Raw genomic sequence first — 21,829 nt, 5'->3', positions numbered from 1 at the left:
TAAAAAATTATTTTTATTAATTTTTGTATTTCTTTTAAAGTAGAGCCACATTCAGTAGTAAAACTGGCGCTCAGATTATGGAGACACTCGACTCGCAGTTCCCTGTGTTGACTTTTGCAAAAGGTACGAGTTGTGCTCGCTTGTAAGCAACAACAAGAAGTGTTTCATCTATCAGCTGGATGCAAATCCTGCATTACTTTCTTCTTGTTTGTGGACAGTTTCTGCTCAGAGTCAGTGGGGATTTTCTGTCATCGCTGTTTGCACAAGAAATGAGCCCGAGGAGGAGAAAGTGACGGGGAAGTTGTGTGGAAATCACCGAATTGAGGCGTAACAAGAGGGTGAAACCACTGATGCATCTTGGCAAATACAATTCTGTGCGTTTGATAGAAATGGGAGATGGGCTTTTTTTTTTTTTTTTTTTTGCAAATTTTTTGTTGTCGGTATTTTTGTGAGGGTTTTATTCCCTTGGAAATCTAAGTGTTATTCACTTCCACTCAGCCACAATGCTTATTTGTTAAAAAGCCACTTAATAAATGTGAGGGTGTGTAAGTGAGTGTGGAGGGAGGAGGAGGGCGTGGGGGTGGAGGAGGAGGAGCCTCGTCCCTTCTTCCCCTCGTTGAAGTGAGTCACACTCAGCAGCAACTCCTGGGTGCCTGGGAAGATTGTGTGCAGCCTAAACTTAGTTCTCTTCTGGGACTCTCTCTCTCTCTCTCTCTCTCTCTCTCTCTCTCTCTCTCTCTCACTCTCTCTCTCTCTCTCGCTCTCTCTCTCTTTCTCGCTCTCTCTCTCTCTCTCTCTCTCTCACACACACACACACACATGCGTGGTCCCTGGCAGGCTCAGGATTCACTGCTTCCCTGTGCGTCCCCTGGGTGAGTCCATTCACTCTCTCTTCTCTGAGTCTCTGCTGAAGCGCCAGCAGCAGGTTGTTGACAGCGAGTCACTGAGCTGTGTTTCTCTGATCGCCCGGCCGAGCTCACTCGCTCACTCGCTCTCTCGCTCTCTGTCGCCTTCACCCGACCTTGTTGCTGCTGTCGTGTTGGCTAATGATATGGATGCAGTGGTTTGCAGGGCGGAACCATGTAAAGCTCTGATCAAACACACTCTGTGTTTTAACAGTGGTGCACTCTGTGCACGTGAGGCACTTTTTACCGTCGCTCACTTCATTTTTCTGTCAAGCCGGCCGTTTATTGAACAACTACACAACTCAAGATCCTTTCAATAGAATAGAATAAACTGTACAGTGATGACAGTAATTACATGAAACGGTCAAGTCAGTCTGTGTCCAACAAACAGACATGAGCAGACAGACAGTCAGGTTCTAGAGTGGGTGATGATCATGGACCTGCTGGGTTCTCACCAAACCTACCTGAAGGTTGTGTTGAACGTGTCCTCGGCTGCTGCTTGACTCTGTCTTCCTGAAGTCTGGGTGTTAACACAGCGCACCGCCCACACAGGTGTGTCCTTCTTTTCTTTTCCTTTTTTTTTTCCCAACCTGAGCTCTTGCGTTGAAGGTTGGCTTACATTGTGCCTGTGGCAGTTTGGTATGCAGCCCAGCAGGAAGACTGAAGCAGCGGCCGGGAGGCTCAGCTCTCAGGTGACAGTGGAGTCAGGCTGGGGGGGGCACGACGACGCCACGAGCTCAACCGGCTGGTGCACCTGACTGTCTGCACACACGCACACACACACACACTGACTTGAGCCATGAGTGTTTCTCAGTTTGGATGGAAACACTGCAGCAGTGTCGTGGAGCAAAGAACCATGAGAGTGGAAACATCTCAACAAAATAAAAGTTTTGTTGATTTTTTATTTTTAGAGCTCTTGCTGCCCGCAGTGGGAATCTGTCTATGTTATCAGAATTGGCACAGATCTTCATGGTGACAACATGTTAAGGTAATAATGACTACATGATGAATGTGCTTCACTTTGACAGTGTGTCTATCTTCAGCCTGTCAGTGAGCTCCACAGTTTGTCCTTTTTTGGAAAATGAGTGAAAATGATCAGTTCTCTAAATCTGCCTGTTGTGATGTCACATGGAGCACTGTCACATGGAGACCTCACTGGTTGCAGTGACAAAAAAACCCAGCCAGGTGTTGGTCCCGCCCACTGAGAATGCGGTGTTTCTGTCATCTCTCAACATGCGGAACGTGAAGCAACAAATCAGGAAACGAAAATTGTGTTTTTGATCTGAATAAGCAGTTTGGCTGTTTTTGTTGATGTTGATGTTGTTGTTGTTGTTGATGTTGTCGTTGATTAAGATTTTTTGTGCACTGCTGCTTCACTGGAGTCCAGGATGAAAACTACTGATGCGATATCCACAGTGTCCCCCTTTTGTACATCGTGTATGAGAAATAAGTCGTGCCATCCAATTATAAATTAGCTGCATCAGCTGAACGTCTTTTGCTTCATGTTGTTAGGAGACTCTCTGCCAGGACTTCTGAAGGTTTAATTGTGTCTCCACTGCAACAAAGAAAAAACAGGCTATATTTGTATTGTTGTTAGCTTGAGTGACCAACTGACCAGCTGACCTTGAGCTGCTTCAGCCTGGACTTTCTTGGGCTCTAATTGGGACCATTGGGACTATTTTCCAGCACAGTTGCTTTGATGCATGTCGAAGGGAGGAGATTTGTGCTGGAGGTCTGCAGCCCTTCAAGATTCTTCTCCGGGAATACTGTGCACACACAGTTAAAATAGAGAGATTATTTTCCAAAGCAGTTGTTATGAAGGACGTTATACGCTTGTTGTTGTCAGTGTTTTCAGTCAGTGCAGTGATGTACGAAACCCCTCACAACCAGATGGCCGGCTAATACCAGCATCATCTCATTCTAAGTATTAAGCAAAGATCTGAAACACTAGTTAGAAAAAAAGCCAACTCCAACAACCTTGTTGACGTCAAAGCTGATGATCTCAGTTTTTCTTTAGCAGCCAAACTCAACAGTCAAGATGCAGTAAACACTATCAAGGCTCACGCTTTAGTTCCCACACAGAGATAACATAAGATTGGCCTGCTGACAGACTTACAGCATCTGTCCTGTACAGAAGGGCCAGCAGGGGGAGCAGCAGGAGTGCAGAATCTCTGCCCTCTGAACTCTTTCTTTCTTTTTTTAGATTCAACTTTATTTTCATTGCACGTCACAAGTAAGTAGGTATGAAATGAAATAATGAATGATATATAAATAAAGGAGTGATATATATTGCCATACCTAGGTACAGAATATAACGGGTTGAAAATGCTCAGCAGCTGTGGGGACGAAGCTGTTGGTGGTTCTGGTCCTGGTGGTTCTGTTCCAGAGACTCCTGCAGTGCCTCCCAGAGGGCAGGAGGCCAAGCAGTGTGTGTGCTGGGTGGCAGGAGTCCTTTATGGTGTTAGTGGCTCTGCTGAGACAAGGCTTCCTGTGGATGGCGTCAATAACAGGAAGTGGAGCTGACTGCTTTTACACTCCCCATAGAAATGATGTTGGCTGTTTGAGGAGCTTTAAAACGCAGCAGCAGCAGCAGCAGCAGCAGCAGTGCAGATTTATGTGAGCGCCTACAGCGCGGGACTCATTCACAGATGAGGGACGGCTGTTTGACATCATTCATAAGAAGCTGCAGACAGAGTGGTGCTGTGTGAGCGTCAGCGGCCGCCATCGAGTCTGTCTGGATGAAAGGCCTGACTTGAAGTCAGCGCAGAAAGATTAGCAGATATTTTTTTCACACTTTCAACCACCAGATCTAACGTCGTCCATATCCTCTGACTGGGTGTTTCCTTCAGCTCTTATTGTGGCCACGAGGAGACGCAGCGGCAGCAGCCAGAGGAAATTCCTGAGGCTGCTTTCAAAATTGATTTATAATTTCTTGGGGGCCCATGTTTAGAAAGTGTGTTCTCCCAAAGCCAGCGTGGGAGCCGTTTCTGTCAGACTGCTGCTCAAGCTGTTGCCTCTAATTACGTTCAGGCTGTAAAAATAGTAACTGTGAGTGTATGATTGTGCGGTGGTTTCCTGCCCTTTCTGTTTCAGGGACTGCTAAGATAAAGATCACTGTGGGGTAAGGAAATAAGGGAGCCATTAAGCCGGACCATAAAGTGCATCTGGGTTGGTTGACCGCAGCACACTGAGCACACCGAGCAGTTTGATCCTCTAACAGGGCTGTGGAGCTCATTGGGCCTAGAACATGTCACACAATGACACAACAAACATGCTTGTTGCTGTTTCCTAAAGGCTGTGCTGCTGTTGTCAAATAGCAAATAGCAAATATCTGCATATAGAATAGAATAGAATTAGAATTCAACTTTACTGTCATTGCACATGTCACAAGTACAGAGCAACGAAATGCAGTTTGCGTCCATCCAGAAGTGCTTAGCAAGTATGAATATATATTTTTTTTTTTACAAATGTAGACAGTATGAAGGAGATAAATACATTGGTATATCACGAGTATGTAACATTGTTATGAATATGCTATAACTATAAGTATGTACAGGCTATGAACAGATATGAACAGAAGTATATTACAGATAAATATAATATGTTATTAATGTAAGTATCTACATATCTACATACATATCTTCACACACACACACACACACACACACACACACACACACACACACACACACACACACACACACACACACACACACTCACGTTAAACCAAGAAAAGCAACAATTTGGGTTGGATGGGCCGACACATTGGTTGTAACCAGAGCAATTTAACAGGGTGAAACCTACACTAAATGTCAGGGTGTTAGCATTCCTGTTAGCGTGAGGAGCCACAATGCTCTGCAATTTACTTTCTAAATAAGGAGGCTTCATGTAATCTTAAATAAGCAGCCATGGTTGTTGGAGAATGAAACTACAACATTTTCACAGGATTCAGTCTTTATTTGTGAGATTTTACAGGCACTTTGTGATGTTTTCATCTTTACTATGTGAAGCATGAGCAGAAGAAATTCCAGCACATAGTTAAAATACATAGACAACCTGATTATTTAAACATTTTCAAACCTGGTAACGCCAATGGGGGTCCTGGCTTCCATTAGCGTCCAGGTAATTTGAACACGCAGCCTCAAGGAAAAGAAAAATGTGAATGAAAAAAATGCAAAAAGTAAAATATTGTAAAATCTGTCGTGGATAAATCTACTACGAGAACACAGATGCTCAAATGTCATCATTTTGAAGACCACTGACATTGTGTGTCTCCCACTGTGCTCCTGTTGTGGTGTGAAGTAGCTGCTGATGATCCTAGCGAGGCGTTTCCACCAGCTGTCCACCGTCAGTGTTCAGCTGAAGTGGACTCACTGAGTTAATGGACTGAGTGTCTGTGTTTACCAAAGCCCAACCCCGACCTCACGACATGTGTGTTTAACATGTAGACGTGTGTGAGAAGCCAGTGGCCTGAATGTGCAGGACCAGTGTAGCTAAACGCCCATATTTGGGTCTGCAGTGCGTGAATGTCGCAGGTGCTCTTGTCGTTTTACGAGACTCGTTAATTTCCATTTATGGGTGAGAGTTTAATCAGTGATGCACCTTCAGGAATCAACGTTTCAACACTCTGCCATCTGGTGCTGAAAAACAGTCAGTGCAGCAGAAAAGCTGCAGCTTCAACTTGAACTTGAACTTCCTCTGTTTGCTATATTCAACTCTATTCACTGTCTGTGTGTCTTTTATATAGTTCACCACGGCCTGCTTCCTTCTCCGTGATCTCCAGCGAGCACAGCTGTTTTAAAAGGCAGCGTGGTCGCTGCTGATCCCCGACAAGATGTTGCGATGCCCTTGTTTTTAACAAGCGCCCTCCCCTCCTCTCTCTGTGTCTGTGTGTCTGTCCTGCAGCCCTGGGCAGCAGCCCGGCCAGGAATCGCAGCGAGTCACCCAGCGTGCAGGAGTGTCTGAACCGGGCAGGCAGTGCCCCCCACAGCAGGAGGAGGGCAGGGGTCAATGGAAGAGGCTCTGGCAGCAGGCCTCCGTCGCTCTCTAAACCACAAGGTGAGGCACTGATGAACATGTTGCCTCTGATGTCGCTGCTGTTGATGTTGGAGCGGACAGACTGTCGCTCCGCCTCGCTCGCTTTAAGGTGCTGGAACGCTGGGGAATGTTGCCATTCAGTTATTTGCTTTTATTTTACCACATGGTCAAGTAGAGGTGCGCCAAGGCTGACACAGCAGGAAGTTATATAAGAAATGACATTTTGAAAAAAATGTCAGTTAAGTTAACAAACAACCATTCACACACTCTCACACACACCTACGGTCAATTTAGAGTTTCCAGTTCTCCTGACATCGTGTTTCTGACTGTGGGAGGAAGCTGGAGAACCTGGAGAACCCAGCAGACACAGGGAGAGCTGGCAAACGCCTCACTGAAAGGTTCCCAGGAGACCATTGGAATGCAACCCACAACCTTCATGCAGTCAGATGACAGTGCTCACCACTGCATCATTGTGTCGCCCTCATTATTAAAATGATCTATTTAATTGAAGCTGCTCTCACTAAAGATAAATAATCACCCATCGATATTTACAGCTAATCCAAATCATTATTAAAAATGAAAACCTGCAAAACCCAGTTGCTGAAAAATAACTAATAAACTAATAATTATGAGTAAAGTGGAACTGGTGCTGCAGTGGCCTCTGTGTGAGAGCAGCAGGAATGTTGCTTGTTACGCAAGCTGTCCTGCCATCAGTCAACCTCACTCTGCCTTTATTTGAGCTGCGTTAATCATTCCGTGCTGATAAGGTGACGGCCTCGCTGAAGCCTGGTTCCCTCTGGTGACCTCACTGCAGGCCGATCTCACCTCCCTCCTTCAGTAAACTATTAGTTAAGCACCTTATTCAAGTCCTGGCCTGCCTGGACCATCGTCACAGTGGTAGGACACAGCAAACTGTTGGACTTGTGGGGCCACAGTGGGGTCTATAGTGTGCCAGAGGGGGGTAGCGGAGCAGCAGCAGATGGATGGATGGAGTGTTTTGGTGAGCCACCTCATTGGAGGAAACAATCTATCATGGGCTATTATGGAGAAAACATATTGCTTTATTGTCAATGGAAAACGAAGCAAAGCAAAGTTGCAACCAAATCAGTGTCTTTGAAGCCCCACCAGGGTGTTTAGCTCTTAGAACCATCCAGAACCACCCAGAACCATCTATAACCATCCAGAACCACCCCTGGACCACCACAGTGTTTAGCTCTTAGAACCAACTAGAACCATCTAGAACCACCCAGAACCACCAGGGTGTTTAGCTCTTAGAACCAACTAGAACCATCTAGAACCACCCAGAACCACCAGGGTGTTTAGCTCTTAGAACCATCTAGAACCAACTAGAACCATCTAGAACCATCCTGGACCACCAGGGTGTTTAGCTCTTTATTGAAATGACTCTGGAAACACTGCAGACATGGAGAAGATGCAGCTGTTTGATGACTGACTGAATATTAACATAATTTCTTCAAGTTTAGTGGGCCAGATTAAAACGCTTACCAGGCCGCATATGGTCCCCAGGCCGTAGTTTGCCCACACCTGCCACAGTCAGTGGATGGTTTGCGTTTGGGAAGCCAGCACTGCCCCCTTCTGGCCTTAAATCTGCATTACAGGGACATTGTTATTGAGAGGGGGAATAAAACAAATCAACAAAAATGAACAGAGAGCATCCATATGAAAAGTCCCAACTTGACCCCCCCCCCTTCTCTCTCTCTCTCTCTCTCTCTCTCTCTCTCTCTCTCTCTCTCTCTCTCTCTCTCTCTCTCTAGTGCCTCCGAAACCGCTGCACCTCCAGAGCCCGGTGACGGCGCTCTCCTCACCGTTCACCTGCGTCCAGAAGCCGCTGCTCGGATCGGCCATGGAGGAGGGAAGAGGAGGAAGAGGAGGAAGGGGAGGAAAAGGAGTAGGAGGGGGAGGAGCCGGGAGCCGGGAGAAGCACTCCAAGGTGTTGGATCTCATCAGCCGCTTTGAGGAGAACAGGTGGGTTTGTCTCCAGCAGCAGTTGGAGATGGACGGCAGGAGGTTCTCCACTGGTTTCTTCCAGTGGGAGAACTACAGGGTGGTCCGGACCCCACCCGATTAACCCATGACACCCCCTGAAAGCTTCAAAGCTAAATGTAAGGTTGTTTAGGCCATCAGTGTCCTCATATTTAGTCCACTCGAAATGAATACACCTCATATTACCCTCACTATGACCCCACTGCTCCAGAATCCATAGAGAATCACACTGAGACTCTGCAGGGCAGGTGCATCCGTCACTAATGTCACCTGTGCAGTCATAATGACAGCGGCTGAACACCCCCACCCTCCCCCACACTATCACTCTGAGGATGAAGAGCAGGAGCCTCCCCTCCCTCCGTCAGTCAGTGTTGTGTTGGATCCTCAGACGGCAGCGCAGCCCAGATTAGCTGCAGATCCACAATCCCAGCACAGAGGGGGGTGAGCGGAGGATGAGAGGAGATTTGTACACACACAGTGAGTGGTGGTGGTGCTGCTGCGGGGGTGGGGTGGTGGTGGTGGGTAGTGAGATGCAGCTCAGAGTTCAGTGTTGAGATGGGACGTGGTGACGGTGGTTGGCAGATGAAGCCCAGGAGAACCTGGTAGGACTGCACAGCTTTGGTTCTTGACTCTGGTTGTCCTCTTGATGTTGCTGTTGTTGTTGTTGTTGTTGTTGTTGTTTTTTTTGTGTGTTTTGCTTAAATAAACCCGCGACACAAAGCTGAAGTGCTAGGTCGCAGCTTGAGTAGAAGAGACAAACCTTAACGCTGTTTGAAAGCTCCCACGTTATTCACGATGCCGAGTCCTGGAGTGAACTCTGTCTGGACAGAAGTCCGTCCTGTGATCACTTCACTGCTCGGAAAGATGTGTGTGGAGGTCAAAGTTTATTTGAGATGTGTATTTTGTGATGTCACAGTGGGCTCAGACATTTCTCCAGAAGCTCTCCCAGGTCATTAGCGACACGCTGGCCTCTGGTATCACCACCACCTTGTTGTTGAAATGGGACTTTAGATTGTTGCATTCAGTGGAGTCCAAGATGACAAATACATATTTAAAATGAGTATAACATGGCACCTTTAAGTTCTTCTTCTTTTTAAAATCTCTTAATTCCATCTTTGCAGGTCTTGTCTCAATTGTTCATATAGAACCAGAACTCACCCCCCAAACAATATCTTCTTAGCAGAGCCAGTTTGTCAACAACAGTCCCGAACAACAGAATCTCTCCTGTGTCTCTTTGCAGTCCAGCCAGATTAGATGCAGAGACGGAGGCCAGATCCCCACACCTTTCACTCTGTGTGTGTGTGTGTGTGTGTGTGTGTGTGTGTGTGTGTGTGTGTGTGTGTGTGTGTGTGTGTGTGTGTGCGCGGGGAGGGGTGATGATGTTAATCGGAGCAACAAGTGCATCTGGTTTCATTGAGCCGGTGCAGGGGGGAGGGGCTGCGGGGGGGAAGAGGAAGAGACGCAGCTTCAGGCAGCAGAAGAGAACAGAATTAACACTAATATGCTAATCTGCTTCTCACGGCTCCTCACAGGAAGCGTCAGTGCAGACACTGCAGCACCAGCTGCCCTCAACCCCACTCAACACCAACCTGCTGCTTAGATAATGAACAAATAACCAACACAGGTTTCTATTGATTTCACATAGGAACCTGAGAGTCAAGTCAAGATGTGTGGGAGAATTATTAATATTATTATTGTTATTGGTAGTAGTAGTGGTAGGGATGCACCGATGCCAGTATCAGGTATCAGTACCGATACCAAGGTTGAGTACTCCACTCATACTTGTAAAATAGGTGCTGATACCCCAAGACTGATACCAGTTGTATATGTTTGCATATGACAGTTTTGTTAAATGTGTGTTTGTACAGCAGTGAGACTTGTTCCAGAAACAATCTGGAATCATCTGTGGAAAGATATTTAAAAAATAAGTCTAATACTATAATGTGTAATGGCCTTATTAAGCGCTCAGTTTCAGTATCAGTTTCTACTGAGATGCAAATACTGGCAAGTACTGGATCTGTAAAAAAGTGGTATTGGTGAGGAGGTGAGGCTGCTGGTAGGAGGTGAGGCTGCTGGTAGGAGGTGAGGCTGCTGGTTGGAGGTGAGGCTGCTGGTTGGAGGTGAGGGTGCTGGTTGGAGGTGAGGGTACTGGTAGGAGGTGAGGGTGCTGCTGGTAGGAGGTGAGGCTGCTGGTAGGAGGTGAGGCTGCTGGTTGGAGGTGAGGGTGCTGGTAGGAAGTGAGGCTGCTGGTAGGAGGTGAGGCTGCTGGTAGGAGGTGAGGCTGCTGGTAGCGGCATCGTGTTGTTCCCAGGGGAAGGTGAATCTCATGGCTGAGCAGGGCATCGTCGTCAGGTGGCTCCTGATTGATTCATCTGTGCACTGTAGACCAGCTCTGGTGTTCTTCCTCTATTTATACACACTTCCTGTTTCTGTCGGACGCTGACGCAGCGCTGAGCAGCGCCAAGGTGTAAGAAATAAGATCAAGGGAGAAGAAAAGAGAAGCACCTGCTATGAAGCTGTGAGTCTTTTCTCTTTGCCACTCGTGTTTTCCATTCTTAACTCACAGCAGCGACTGAGAGAATCATCGATTAGTGGGACCACAAGGAGCTGGAGCGGCTGTGAGTTTGTGTGTAGTGTGTGTGCGTGTGCGTGTGTGTGTGTGTTTTGGGGGGGGAAACAGCTGGACCTACAGGATGTCAGCCAGATGAATGGTGACATTGTGCGAGCCGTCAGTGTGTTTTATTCTGGTCGCTTGATTTTTCCTATCGTTTCCTCTCCTCCTGCATCTCAGGCCGTAACTCTGTGTGTGTGTGTGTGTGTGTGTGTGTGTGTGTGTGTGTGTGTGTGTGTGTGTGTGTGTGTGTGTGTGTGTGTGTGTGGTTGTGTGTTCCTCTTTGCTCACTGATGTTCAGGGGGAAAACAGGTGATGACGGTGCGCTGTCAAGTGGGAGGGGGGAGGATCAATCCTCCACATTGATCCTCAATACCAGCCTGAATTTCTTTAAAATGGCCCATAATGACCTTACAATATTTCATGAATGCAAGTCATGGCCGTCTACACCACAACACTTGCACACACACACACACACACACACACACACACACACACGCACACGCACACGCACACACACACACACACACAAACACACACGGTCTGCTTGGTAAAAAAAGCCTCAGAATATGAATCTCAGACAGGGTGATTTTGAAGACATTTCACTGACTAATTATATCTCTTTTTTTAAGCTTATTGAAAAAAAAATATATATATAAAAAACCCTTTAAGTTTTGCTTTGAGTCTTTCAGGGGGTCTCATGGGTTAACCCCCCCCCCCCCGTAGTTCACACAACCCCTCCCATCCTCATTACTGTACTCAGTACTCTCTCGCTCTCTCTCTCTCTCTCTCTCTCTCTCTCTCTCTCTCTCACACACACTCACACACACACACTCACACACTTCCTCTGCACTACTCTCAGCTCTCAACAGTCTCGACAGGGGAGGAAAGTTTGTTGCATCTCTGCACTTTTATTTTTAACTCTGGCGCCGTGGTGCGAACGCTCTCTTGCTGCCGCTGCTGCGCTCCTGCCGTTTCTTTTTTTTGACTCAACGTCCCTCCTCCTCAACCACCCCCCCCCCCTCTTCTGACCCTCTTTCTTCTCCATCTGTCTCCTCCAGCAGCGTGGACAGTAAAAGGGAGGGCTCCTCGCCGCTCAAGCAGAACGCCAAGTCGGCCAGCAGCAGCCCGGCTCACCGCACTGCCCACCACAAGCAGGCCGACCCCGGCGGGACTCAGGAGCCGCTGCCGCACCATGATTGCCAGCCGCCGTCCAACGGACTACTGGTAGCCAAGATGGAGCAGGAGCACGAGCACGAGCAGGAGCAGGAGCAGGAGCCGGAGCAGGAGCAGGAGCAGGAGCAGGAGCAGGAGCAGGAGCAGGAGGTCCGGCGGCAGCACAGTGACGGGATGGTCAACGGAGACGCCAGGGAGGAAGAGGAGGAGGAGGAGGAGGAAAAGGAGGAGGGAGGAAGTGAGAGCGGCTCGCCTCCGCACACGGCCAGGACTCCGGCAGAAAGGCATGATGGGAACGAGGACGGCGAGGGCGGCGCAGACCTGAAGGTACGTTAGCGCTGAGTAGATAGATCCCCTTTATTGTTCTTCTGACAACCATTGTTACTGTGGTTGTCGTTGTCACTCACCAAGTGTTTCCAAGGTGACCTTCTAACAGTCGCCTCTCACCGTCCTATCAAATAGAGCAGTGGTCCCACCTGGTGCAGTCTCTCCACCATCATTTTCTTCCTCGACTTAAAGTCGACCCAAATTTGGTGGAGGACAGGGAATCTTCACCAGTGTTGAATATTAATAATCAACCTATATCAGCTTCTTCCCGCTGTCCTAGTCTTAAGTTTTCTTCTTTTAAGCGTCTCGTTTCCCCAGTAATAGAATCCAGGCCACCAGCAAGTCAGAAATATATTATTCATAAAAGAAAAAGGAGATACTGTACATCGACCAACAGAGGTGAGGTTTGAGATGCTCTAGTGTGGGAGGGAGAGGTGTTCATGTGAACTGACCCCCCCCCCCCCCGCCGTGGCCACCATGTAGCTCCGCCTCTGCGTTCACATCACCTGTGTGTTAAAACCCCACAACCAGCCCAGCGCTCCACTCTGCTCAACTCCTCTGGTGACTCGGACAACTCGGAACCTCCACAGACGTTAGAATCGCTCGTATCTGCAGGCAACCACAGAAGAAGAAGAAAACCGCTGCTGTAGCTCAACTTCTGCCCTGCATCAAGCCGGTTGTCACCCAACTTCGCTTAACACTCTGGGAGTGACAAGCATGAGCACTTCTCACATCCATTATCACTCATTGTCGGCAAAAAATAATGTGCTGACAGGTTGTGAGGACGCAGCAGCAGCAGCAGCAGCAGCAGCAGCAGTTGCCTCCTCCTCCTGGCATCTGCACATTCTATAGCAGGCGTGGGCAAACTGCGGCCCGGGGGCCATATGTGGCTCGTTAAGCTCTTCAATCCGGCCCGCCAAACTTGAAGAAATGATATTAATAGTCAGTCAGTCATAAAATAGCTGCATTTCATCCATTTTCCAGTGTTTTGCAGTGGCCTCCAGCTGCTGCCGCTCCTCCAGGCTCCAGCAACGTTTACTGGAGGAAATTCATGCAAAATCAGCAGCTGCCCCAGAAACACTATGAAATAGGTCACAATCACCATGTAAGACTGCCAGTGGCTCAGCTGGTGGAGGTGTTGAGGAGGACCAATCACGTTAGAACGTTGAGATGCTCAGCTCAGTCTTTGTCTGCTGTCCATCAGACGGAAATTTATTGTCTGTTTTTCCTTTATTTCATTTAATTTATGTCATTTTCCCTCTCTTTGCGCTATATTGTTGCTGGAATCGTGCAAATTTCCAAAATGTGGGATTACTAAAAGCATTCTATTCTATTCTATATTGCCACATATTGTAGCTGTGTCGGTGGCATTGTTAATCATAGTGCTTGGCCTCAGACACACAAAAAAACGAAGCAAAAAGATGAACTACTGCGGACTTCATGTCTGTGTTCCATTTTAGTGTCATTTCTCTTTTTGCTAAAATTTCATTTCCTTTTCTGAGAGCCACCACTGCTCTGCTCCACCCACCACCAGCCAATGAGTGTGTGTGTGTGATGCTGTCTGAAAAAGCTGCTTTCACACTCTGTGAAACCACAGCAGTGATGATAATGTGGAAGGTGGCTCTTGTGTTTCCAGGAGACCAACGAGCAGAAACTGTTCAAGATCGCCAGCGAGCTGCTGCAGACTGAGAAGGCCTACGTGGCACGACTGAACCTGCTGGACCAGGTGCGCCGCTCACTTGCTACTGCACAGCCGACGGTTTCACCTGCACAGTGAAAAAACAACTGCTCACTCTCTTTGTTTTTGTTTTTTTATTAATCGTCTCTTTGCCAACGGCTCCTCAGGTTTTCTGCACCAAGCTCATGGAGGAGGCAAATAAAGGCACGTTCCCCGTAGAGGTGGTGAAGAACATCTTCTCCAACATCACCTCCATCCACACCTTTCACGGCCAGTTTCTGCTGCCCGACCTAGAGAAACGCATGGGCGAATGGTGAGTGTTGGTCTGCAGCGGTTCCCTCAGGCTGCAGGCAGTGGAGGAAGCGAAACCCTTGAAACTGGGTGGCCGGCGAGACAGCCTGAAGTATTTTGGATGCATGCACTTTAAACACTGAGGAAGACCTGTCAGTTAAATCCTTATTAAAGACTGTTTTGAGATGAGTGTTGCAGGCCGTTTTCATTTATTTGGGGATCAGTCTGTCACAGTGCCCCGACAACAGCAACATTTTCAATTTGCTTTGAAGCCGAGGGCGACTTGTTTGTGGGGAAACCCACCTGCAACTCTTCTTCTCCCCTCCAGGGGGTCCAAACCTCGCATCGGAGACATCCTGCAGAAACTCACACCCTTTCTCAAAATGTATGGCGAGTACGTGAAGAACTTCGACAAGGCCATGGAGCTGCTGAAGCAGTGGACCGACCGTTCTCCTCAGTTCAAGGCCATCATACAGGAGATACAAGTACTGACTGGCCTACGAGTTCCTGACAAGACTACAGAGAAACAAATCTTTCAATCAATTCCATGACATGTATGAAAACACTTTTTGATCATTTTTTGGACAGAGTCAGGAGGTGTGTGGCTCCTTGACGCTGCAGCACCACATGCTGGAGCCTGTGCAGAGGGTTCCTCGCTACGAGATGCTGCTGAAAGACTATCTGAAGAAGCTTCCTCAGGACGACCCTGATCGCCGGGACGCAGAAAGTCAGTTGGGACACTGAGGCCTTGTTGTGAACAGCTGTTGACTCCACTCAGCCTTTCGCTAAGAATAACACAAATCTCCATGTTTTTCTCCTCAGAATCGTTAGAAATCATCGCCACCGCTGCTACTCACTCCAACAGTGCCATCAGGAAGTCTGTAAGTGCTCGCACCCTCAGCTGAAGGTGATGCTCTCTCCAGAGGGAGCGCCGACCCAAACATGTCGTCCTCACTCAGGAAAACCTCAAGAAGCTCATCGAGGTCTACGAGATGCTCGGCGAGGAGGAGGACATCGTCAACCCCTCCAACGAGTTCATCAAGGAGGGACACATCCTCAAGCTGGCAGCCAGGAACACCTCGGCCATGGAGCGCTACCTTTTCCTGGTGGGACCAACAACCTCGTCCTCTTAAACTACAAGAACATCTGCTGTAGCCCATAGCTCATGTGTCTGCTGCACCTGCTGCTCCCTCAGTTCAACAACATGCTGCTGTACTGCGTGCCCAAGTTCAGCCTGGGAGGAGCCAAGTACACGGTGAGGACGCGGATTGGCGTGGACGGCATGAAGGTGCTGGAGACGAGCAACGACGACTACCCTCACACCTTCCAGGTGTCCGGGAAGGAGAGGACGCTGGAGCTCCAGGCCAGGTTCACCTCAGCCACACTCACAGCCGCCACCACAACTCCGCCTTAAGCTCTTTAATTCTAATTCTGGCTTTACTTCTCTTTCCCCCCCCTCCCCCTCCCCCTCCTCCAGCTCAGAGCAGGACAAGGCGGGCTGGATCAAGGTGCGTGCCACACCAGCACATGTCCTCAGCAGTGGTCTCACACCCAGGCCATCAGTGACATCACACTTAGTCCACTCTAAAGTGATACACCTCATGATATCTTCTCACCATGGCTGGAGAATCCAGACAGAATCACACAAACACATCACATCACCTTAATATGGCTGATTTAGTTGATAGATAGATAGATAGATAGATAGATAGATAGATAGATAGATAGATAGATGGATGGATGGATAAAAATCATTTAAAATCACAACTAAGAGAAGGAAACTAAAGCCACTGATGCTGACAGTGGTGCGTTCACTGACATCCAACAGCAGCCTGCTATGCTATGACAGTTCTGCTGATGTTCAGCTGAAATATGATTGGATAAAAACTCCACCGTAAAACACAACAATGGAAACAGCGCAAAGTGTATATTATACAACGTGAAAATAATAGACTACAGAAAACTATTTTATTATCATATTTACGGGAAAATGTACTTTTCTAAGTATGTATCAGCCAATCAGAGAAGGCCTTGCTGTCCCTGACGTCCTGCCGCTGGTCCTCAGATGTTACTCAGACAGTGTGTGTGTATTGCGTCACTATCGCTGACCCTCGCTGTGATGCTCTGGCTTCAGGCCTTCCAGGAGACCATTGAGATCTTCCAGCAGAAGAACGAGTCGTTCAAGAACGCGCTGAAAGAAGTGGGGGAAGTGTCGGCAAGTGTTGCGCCTCACTGGTTTCATTTGATTCAATGATATTTTACCCCTGCGTGTCTCGGTGAGCTGACGCTGATGTGCCTGCAGACGGCGGAGCTGGGGAAGCGAGCGCCTCGATGGATCCGCGACAATGAAGTCACCATGTGCATGAAGTGCAAGGAGCCTTTCAACGCTCTGATGAGGCGGAGACATCACTGCAGAGCCTGCGGCTACGTGAGTCACCTCACTTTGTCTGGAGCTCAACAATAATTATCTGTGCAGCACAACAATGGCCACTGCCATTTTTAACATAACTGCCCATAAATACATGCATTCATGTGCATGTGTATAATCGCAGGACAACAGAAGTACTTTAATTTTCCTCATATTGAACCGTTGTCATATTTCCTGCACACTGACTTGCAGGTGGTGTGCTGGAAGTGTTCAGACAACAAGGTGGCGCTAGAGTACGACAGCAACAAGATGAACAAAGTCTGCAAAGACTGCTTCCTGATCCTGACCGGTGAGAGAGTGGCGGAGGGCAAGAAGAAGGGCATCCTGGAGGTGAGGGAGCTTTCAACACACACACACACACACACACACACACACACACACACACACAGAGAGGCCATGTGCTGATTGTCGCTCTTCGCCCTCTTCCTCCCTGGGATCCCCCGCAGATCGAAGCGGGCCAGTTCTCCGGCAGCAGCATCATCTGCGGCTTCCTGCAGTACTGCGAGAAGAACAAGCCGTGGCAGAAGGTGTGGTGCGTCATCCCTGAGAAGGAGCTGCCTGTGCTCTACCTCTACGGAGCTCCGCAGGTAACGTGCACAACGCGTCAAATGAAAGAAACAAAGGAGTTTTGGATGATACAGGTCAGACGAAGCAATGGTGAAAACCTCTTTGGCCTCTTGATAACCGCTCAGGGCGGGAAAAGTCCTTTCAAGACGTTGAGGCTCCCTGACAACCATGCAGGAGTGGACAAGCAGAGTGAATGAGTTACCTTATCCAATCAAATCCAATCAAATCCAATTGTTTTTATAAAGCACTTTTCATGCAAAAGAAAATGCAACACAAAGTGCTGGACAAAAATAAAATGCAACATAAATGCCACAGTAATATACTATATTTAGACATTTGTATAATAATAATAATATAGTATAACAGATAAAAATCCACCCACCCACACCACAGAAACACAGAAAATTGCAGGTCAGTGAGGAACCACCTGTAGGGGAATCCCCCACACTTGCCATGGTCCCCAGGATGACACTCCCCAGTGGGCAGACCACGCACACCACCCAGTGTGGTGGTCCCCCATGAGGAGACACTGCAGTTGAGAACTTTAAACAACTAAAAGACAGTAGAATTTAAAATATGTTCAAACTAAAGGACAATGGAATAAAAAATTCTTTCTTCTTTCTTTTTTACTCCTTCATATTCTTCCATATTTTCCATTGTGTTAAAAGTTTTCAACAATTAACAAATGTGATTTTTTATTATTTTTTATTTTGTTCAGCCTTGTTAAAAGAAGACAGCTATTGTGAGTGTCTCACTGCAAGCCTGTTGTGCAGGACGTAAAGGCCCATTGCACCATCCCCCTGCTGGGCTACCAGGTGGAGGACACCCGGCCCATGGACCCCCCGGCCAGCTTCCACCTCTCGCAGTCCAAGTCCGTCCATAACTTCTGTGCGGAGAGCGAGGAGCTGAAGCAGCGCTGGCTGAAGGTGATCCGGGTGGCGGTGACGGGCGAGATGCCCCAGTGTCCCCACGGCAACGACGACGGCGCCAACGTGGACAACAACAACACGCAGGAAGCGAGCACGGACAGCGTGGCGTCGTGAGGAGCGGCCAATCAAACTGCTGCTGGAAAAACAGAGAGAGAGAGAGAGAGAGAGAGAGAGAGAGAGAGAGAGAGAGAGAGAGAGAGAGACAGTGGATTGGGACGTGGCTCCACTCGCCTCTCCTGGACCTCACACTTGGAGCCAAAGGTTGGAAAGTGCTGGATTAGTTGCCTTTTCTTGCCGCTCTGCTGGTTCTCTGCTGGTCCTTTACTGGTTCCAGTTTCTTTACGGTTTCTCTGCTGCCTGCCTGTCAGAGCTGTGCTGGACGACTAAACCACTGGTCTGATACAATCAACACTAGAGGCAAAGGTGCCTCACCATTGACAAGTCAAACTTGGGCTCTTGCCCGTCCCCCCTGGTGCCCCCTACAGGTAGTGGAAGCTCAGACTTCAGGGGACTGGACTCCCATCGATGGTTTTCGGTTTCCATAAACAGAAACTTGTCCCGTTCATGTACAGCGGCCAGTCAGAAACTCTGCTAACATAGGAAATGTTGAAGTCTACAGTACACACAGTGTTTTTCTGCTTGGTGTTTGATTGAAAAGGCGTTGCGTTGGGTGGAACAATGTGGTGGCGCCCCCACAGAACTCTTCCTCTACCTTCATTTCAGTGAAAACTCACCAACTTGTACAGTGACGGGTGCAGGTCATTCTGAAAGGAGGAATTCAATTAACATGGGAACCCTGCAAGTTTAAATAGGACATATAGATAAAATGCGTTATTCCCTTTAAAACAATTATTGGCAACTAATATATAGTAATAAAGTACATATGAATCCCAGGTCATGGTGAAAAACAAGGCTATTTACCCAGAACTACAGAGTTAATTCTCTGGACAGCTGCTTCTAAAAAGCAACTTATTGTCAGCCAAGCTGCAAACAACTGGCTGAAGGCCACTGTCCCCACCATGCAAACAGAGACCTCACAATGACCTCATCTGGTAACCTGGCGCAGCAGATGGAGCCTCTCCTAAATCTGTCAGATTTCCTTTCTAATGTGCAGGATTTTCAAACTGAATCCTGCTGCTTGTGGGTCACATCCTCAAACTCTGTGAACGATGTCCTTTATTGTCCACAGCAGCCGTTGATGCATTGAATGAGATCAGCAGGGCTCCATCTGAAAAGAGAGATTTGTGCATGTTATTCATTTATCACACAGATTTCTCTGAGAAAGACTGACTGCACCACAGCTGAGAAACTGATTGGATAAAGGTCTTGTCTTTAAAACGCAATCTTACACACAGCGGTATTCAGAGTATAGTCAATAACATTGTATGAAAAAAATGATAAATTGTCTGCTGTTTGGAATGATGACTAATCATAAAAATGTTTTTTTTTTTATTGTTATCATCATCACTTTTATTTTTATTTTTTTTTTACTATTTATACAGCGCTGCATTGCAGATTTAGTTTTTATGATCTGGCTGTACTGTGGTTGCGAGTCTGATGTCATTTGAATCATAAAAATGTTTTGAAGGAGATCGTTTTCACAGATTTCAGTGATGGACTTTGTATGACAATGAAAATGAGAGATCATTGATGGGGCATTTTTGGTCCCCAGTCACTAAGAAGAGGTCTCATTAAAATTCACAATATTCCCAGCTTGGGGTTGATGTGGAGGAAGGAGTTGGAGCTCTTGGCAAGGTTTCCTGTTCAGATACAAAAGGCAGCACAAACCTCATCCTGGAGCAAGACATTAAAGTGTGTTTTCCATGCTGTAATTATTATTAATTTTTATTATTTAAAAGTAATTTATGTATGACAAGCATGAACTGTTGAAAGTAGCACAAAGTCGCTCCCTCACCGTCAAATACAAGAGTTGCAAATAGGTAGATCTATTTTTTCCTACTAATTCGTCGGCTCAGTTGTTCTGTTGTGACACCTGTGACGGCAACCTTTGCCAACGCCGTGCTCACCCAACTCACCTCGCGGAACCCTTTCTACTTGTGAATATCAAAAACGACAATAATAATAAAGACTTAAGAGCACAAAAAGACCCTAAGAGCTGAATGTAAATCTTTTTATGAGTCCTGCCACCTTCAACTTTAAAAGGTTTAAAAAATAAATGCACTTTAGTCCCTTAAAGTGTACCTTAAAATAAAATAAATTCAGATTAAATATCAATTTCCTGTGTTATTTGGAGTGCTGTGTTGAAGTGCGTTCCAGTTCCAGTTGTATAAAACAATGTTGTCATAGCTCTATGTTTGACATACCGCATTGATGAAATTGTGTGTTTTCAGTTTAACCCTGCGGTCGTCTTTCTTTCTTCACATTTTCATGTTTAGATTTTGCATTCTGTTCCTCTTTTTCCATGATATACTATCTTAGAACAGTCGATACCATCAGAAAACAGTCCTCCCAGCAAGTTTATGGTAAATCCAAATTAAAATATTCAACATTTTGCATTGGATTACAGAAAAAAAAGCTGAATTTTTAGAGTTGTATATTGTTTTTATAGTGTTATAACTGCTTTATATTGTTGTATAGGACAAAACTGAACAAAAAGCAAATTTTTACAGCAATAGAATTAATATGGTCAGAGTAAAAGTCATTTTCCTTACTTGCTCTATTTAGTATAGTACTACTCTTTTGGGGTGAAAAGGAAATACAATACGTCTGGTTGAGCCCTCTGTCAGTACGGTCTTCAACTCCCACCTCCGGGAGAGCTTCTCCCAGATCCCGGGGGAGGTCGGAGACATTGAGTCCGAATGGACCATGTTCTCCGCCTCTATTGTTAACGCGGCTGCTTGTAGTTGTGGTCGTAAGGTCTCCAGGGCCTGTCGTGGCGGTAACCCCCGAACCCGGTGGTGGACACCGGAAGTAAGGGATGCCGTCAAGCTGAAGAAGGAGTCCTATCGAGCCATGTTGGCTCGTGGGACCCCGGAAGCAGCTGACAGGTACCGGCAGGCCAAGCGTGCTGCAGCTCAGGCAGTAGCGGAAGCAAAAACTCAGGCTTGGGAGGAGTTCGGGGAGGCCATGGAGGAGGACTTTCGGTCGGCCTCGAAGAAGTTCTGGCAAACCGTTCGGCGCCTCAGGAGGGGGAAGCAGTTCGCCACCGACACTGTTTATGGTGCAGGTGCAGCTGTTGACTTTGACTGGGGATGTTGTCCGGCGGTGGAAGGAATACTTCGAGGATCTCCTCAATCCTGCCGTCACGTCTTCCGCAGAGGAAGCAGAGGCGGGGGACCCGGGGGGGGACTTGTCCATTACCCGAGCTGAAGTCACCGAGGCAGTCAGGAAACTCCTTGGTGAAAAGGCTCCGGGGGTGGATGAGATCCGCCCCGAGTACCTCAAGTCTCTGGATGTGCAGAGACTGTCATGGCTGACACGTCTCTGTAACATCGCGTGGTGGTCGGGGACAGTGCCTGTGGACTGGCAGACCGGGGTGGTGGTTCCTCTTTTTAAAGAGGGGGACCGGAGGGTGTGCTCTAATTACAGAGAGATCACACTCCTCAGCCTCCCCGGTAAAGTCTATTCCAGGGTGCTGGAGAGGAGGATACGGCCGATAGTCAAACCTTGGATTCAGGAGGAACAGTGCGGGTTCCGTCCGGGTCGTGGAACACTGGACCAGCTCCATACCCCCATACCCCATCTCCGCCGGGTACTCGAGGGTTCATGGGAGTTCGCCCAACCAGTCTACATGTGCTTTGTGGATCTGGAGAAGGCGTTCGACCGTGTCCCTCGACGCATCTTGTGGGGGGTGCTCCAGGAGTATGGGGTCCGGGGCCCTCTGTTAAGGGCTGTGCGGTCCCTGTATGATCGGAG

At 47.7% G+C, this 21,829-nt stretch overlaps 1 protein-coding gene across 1 annotated transcript in view; it reads left to right on the top strand.

Annotated features, from left to right (window-relative positions):
* LOC142903576 (FYVE, RhoGEF and PH domain-containing protein 4-like) overlaps window positions 1-20,188 on the top strand; it is a 44,767-nt gene extending 24,579 nt beyond the window's left edge. The window contains exons 4-19 of the mRNA XM_076049291.1: window positions 5,811-5,963; window positions 7,718-7,928; window positions 11,619-12,060; window positions 13,697-13,786; window positions 13,906-14,051; window positions 14,358-14,514; window positions 14,618-14,756; window positions 14,852-14,910; window positions 14,989-15,135; window positions 15,225-15,397; window positions 15,507-15,537; window positions 16,164-16,244; window positions 16,332-16,457; window positions 16,650-16,787; window positions 16,904-17,044; window positions 17,798-20,188. Of these exons, the coding sequence (XP_075905406.1) occupies window positions 5,811-5,963; window positions 7,718-7,928; window positions 11,619-12,060; window positions 13,697-13,786; window positions 13,906-14,051; window positions 14,358-14,514; window positions 14,618-14,756; window positions 14,852-14,910; window positions 14,989-15,135; window positions 15,225-15,397; window positions 15,507-15,537; window positions 16,164-16,244; window positions 16,332-16,457; window positions 16,650-16,787; window positions 16,904-17,044; window positions 17,798-18,067 (2,504 nt within the window). The 3' untranslated portion in view covers window positions 18,068-20,188. The remainder of the gene's footprint in view (window positions 1-5,810; window positions 5,964-7,717; window positions 7,929-11,618; window positions 12,061-13,696; window positions 13,787-13,905; window positions 14,052-14,357; window positions 14,515-14,617; window positions 14,757-14,851; window positions 14,911-14,988; window positions 15,136-15,224; window positions 15,398-15,506; window positions 15,538-16,163; window positions 16,245-16,331; window positions 16,458-16,649; window positions 16,788-16,903; window positions 17,045-17,797) is intronic.
* Window positions 20,189-21,829: the final 1,641 nt, after the last annotated feature.

This window comes from Nelusetta ayraudi, unplaced genomic scaffold (assembly GCF_046127955.1).
Source record: "Nelusetta ayraudi isolate G7.1 ecotype Tasmania unplaced genomic scaffold, CSIRO-AGI_Nayr_v1 ptg000111l, whole genome shotgun sequence".
In the NCBI taxonomy this organism is placed as follows: domain Eukaryota; kingdom Metazoa; phylum Chordata; class Actinopteri; order Tetraodontiformes; family Monacanthidae; genus Nelusetta; species Nelusetta ayraudi.
This window is presented reverse-complemented; position numbering and strand designations above follow the sequence as displayed.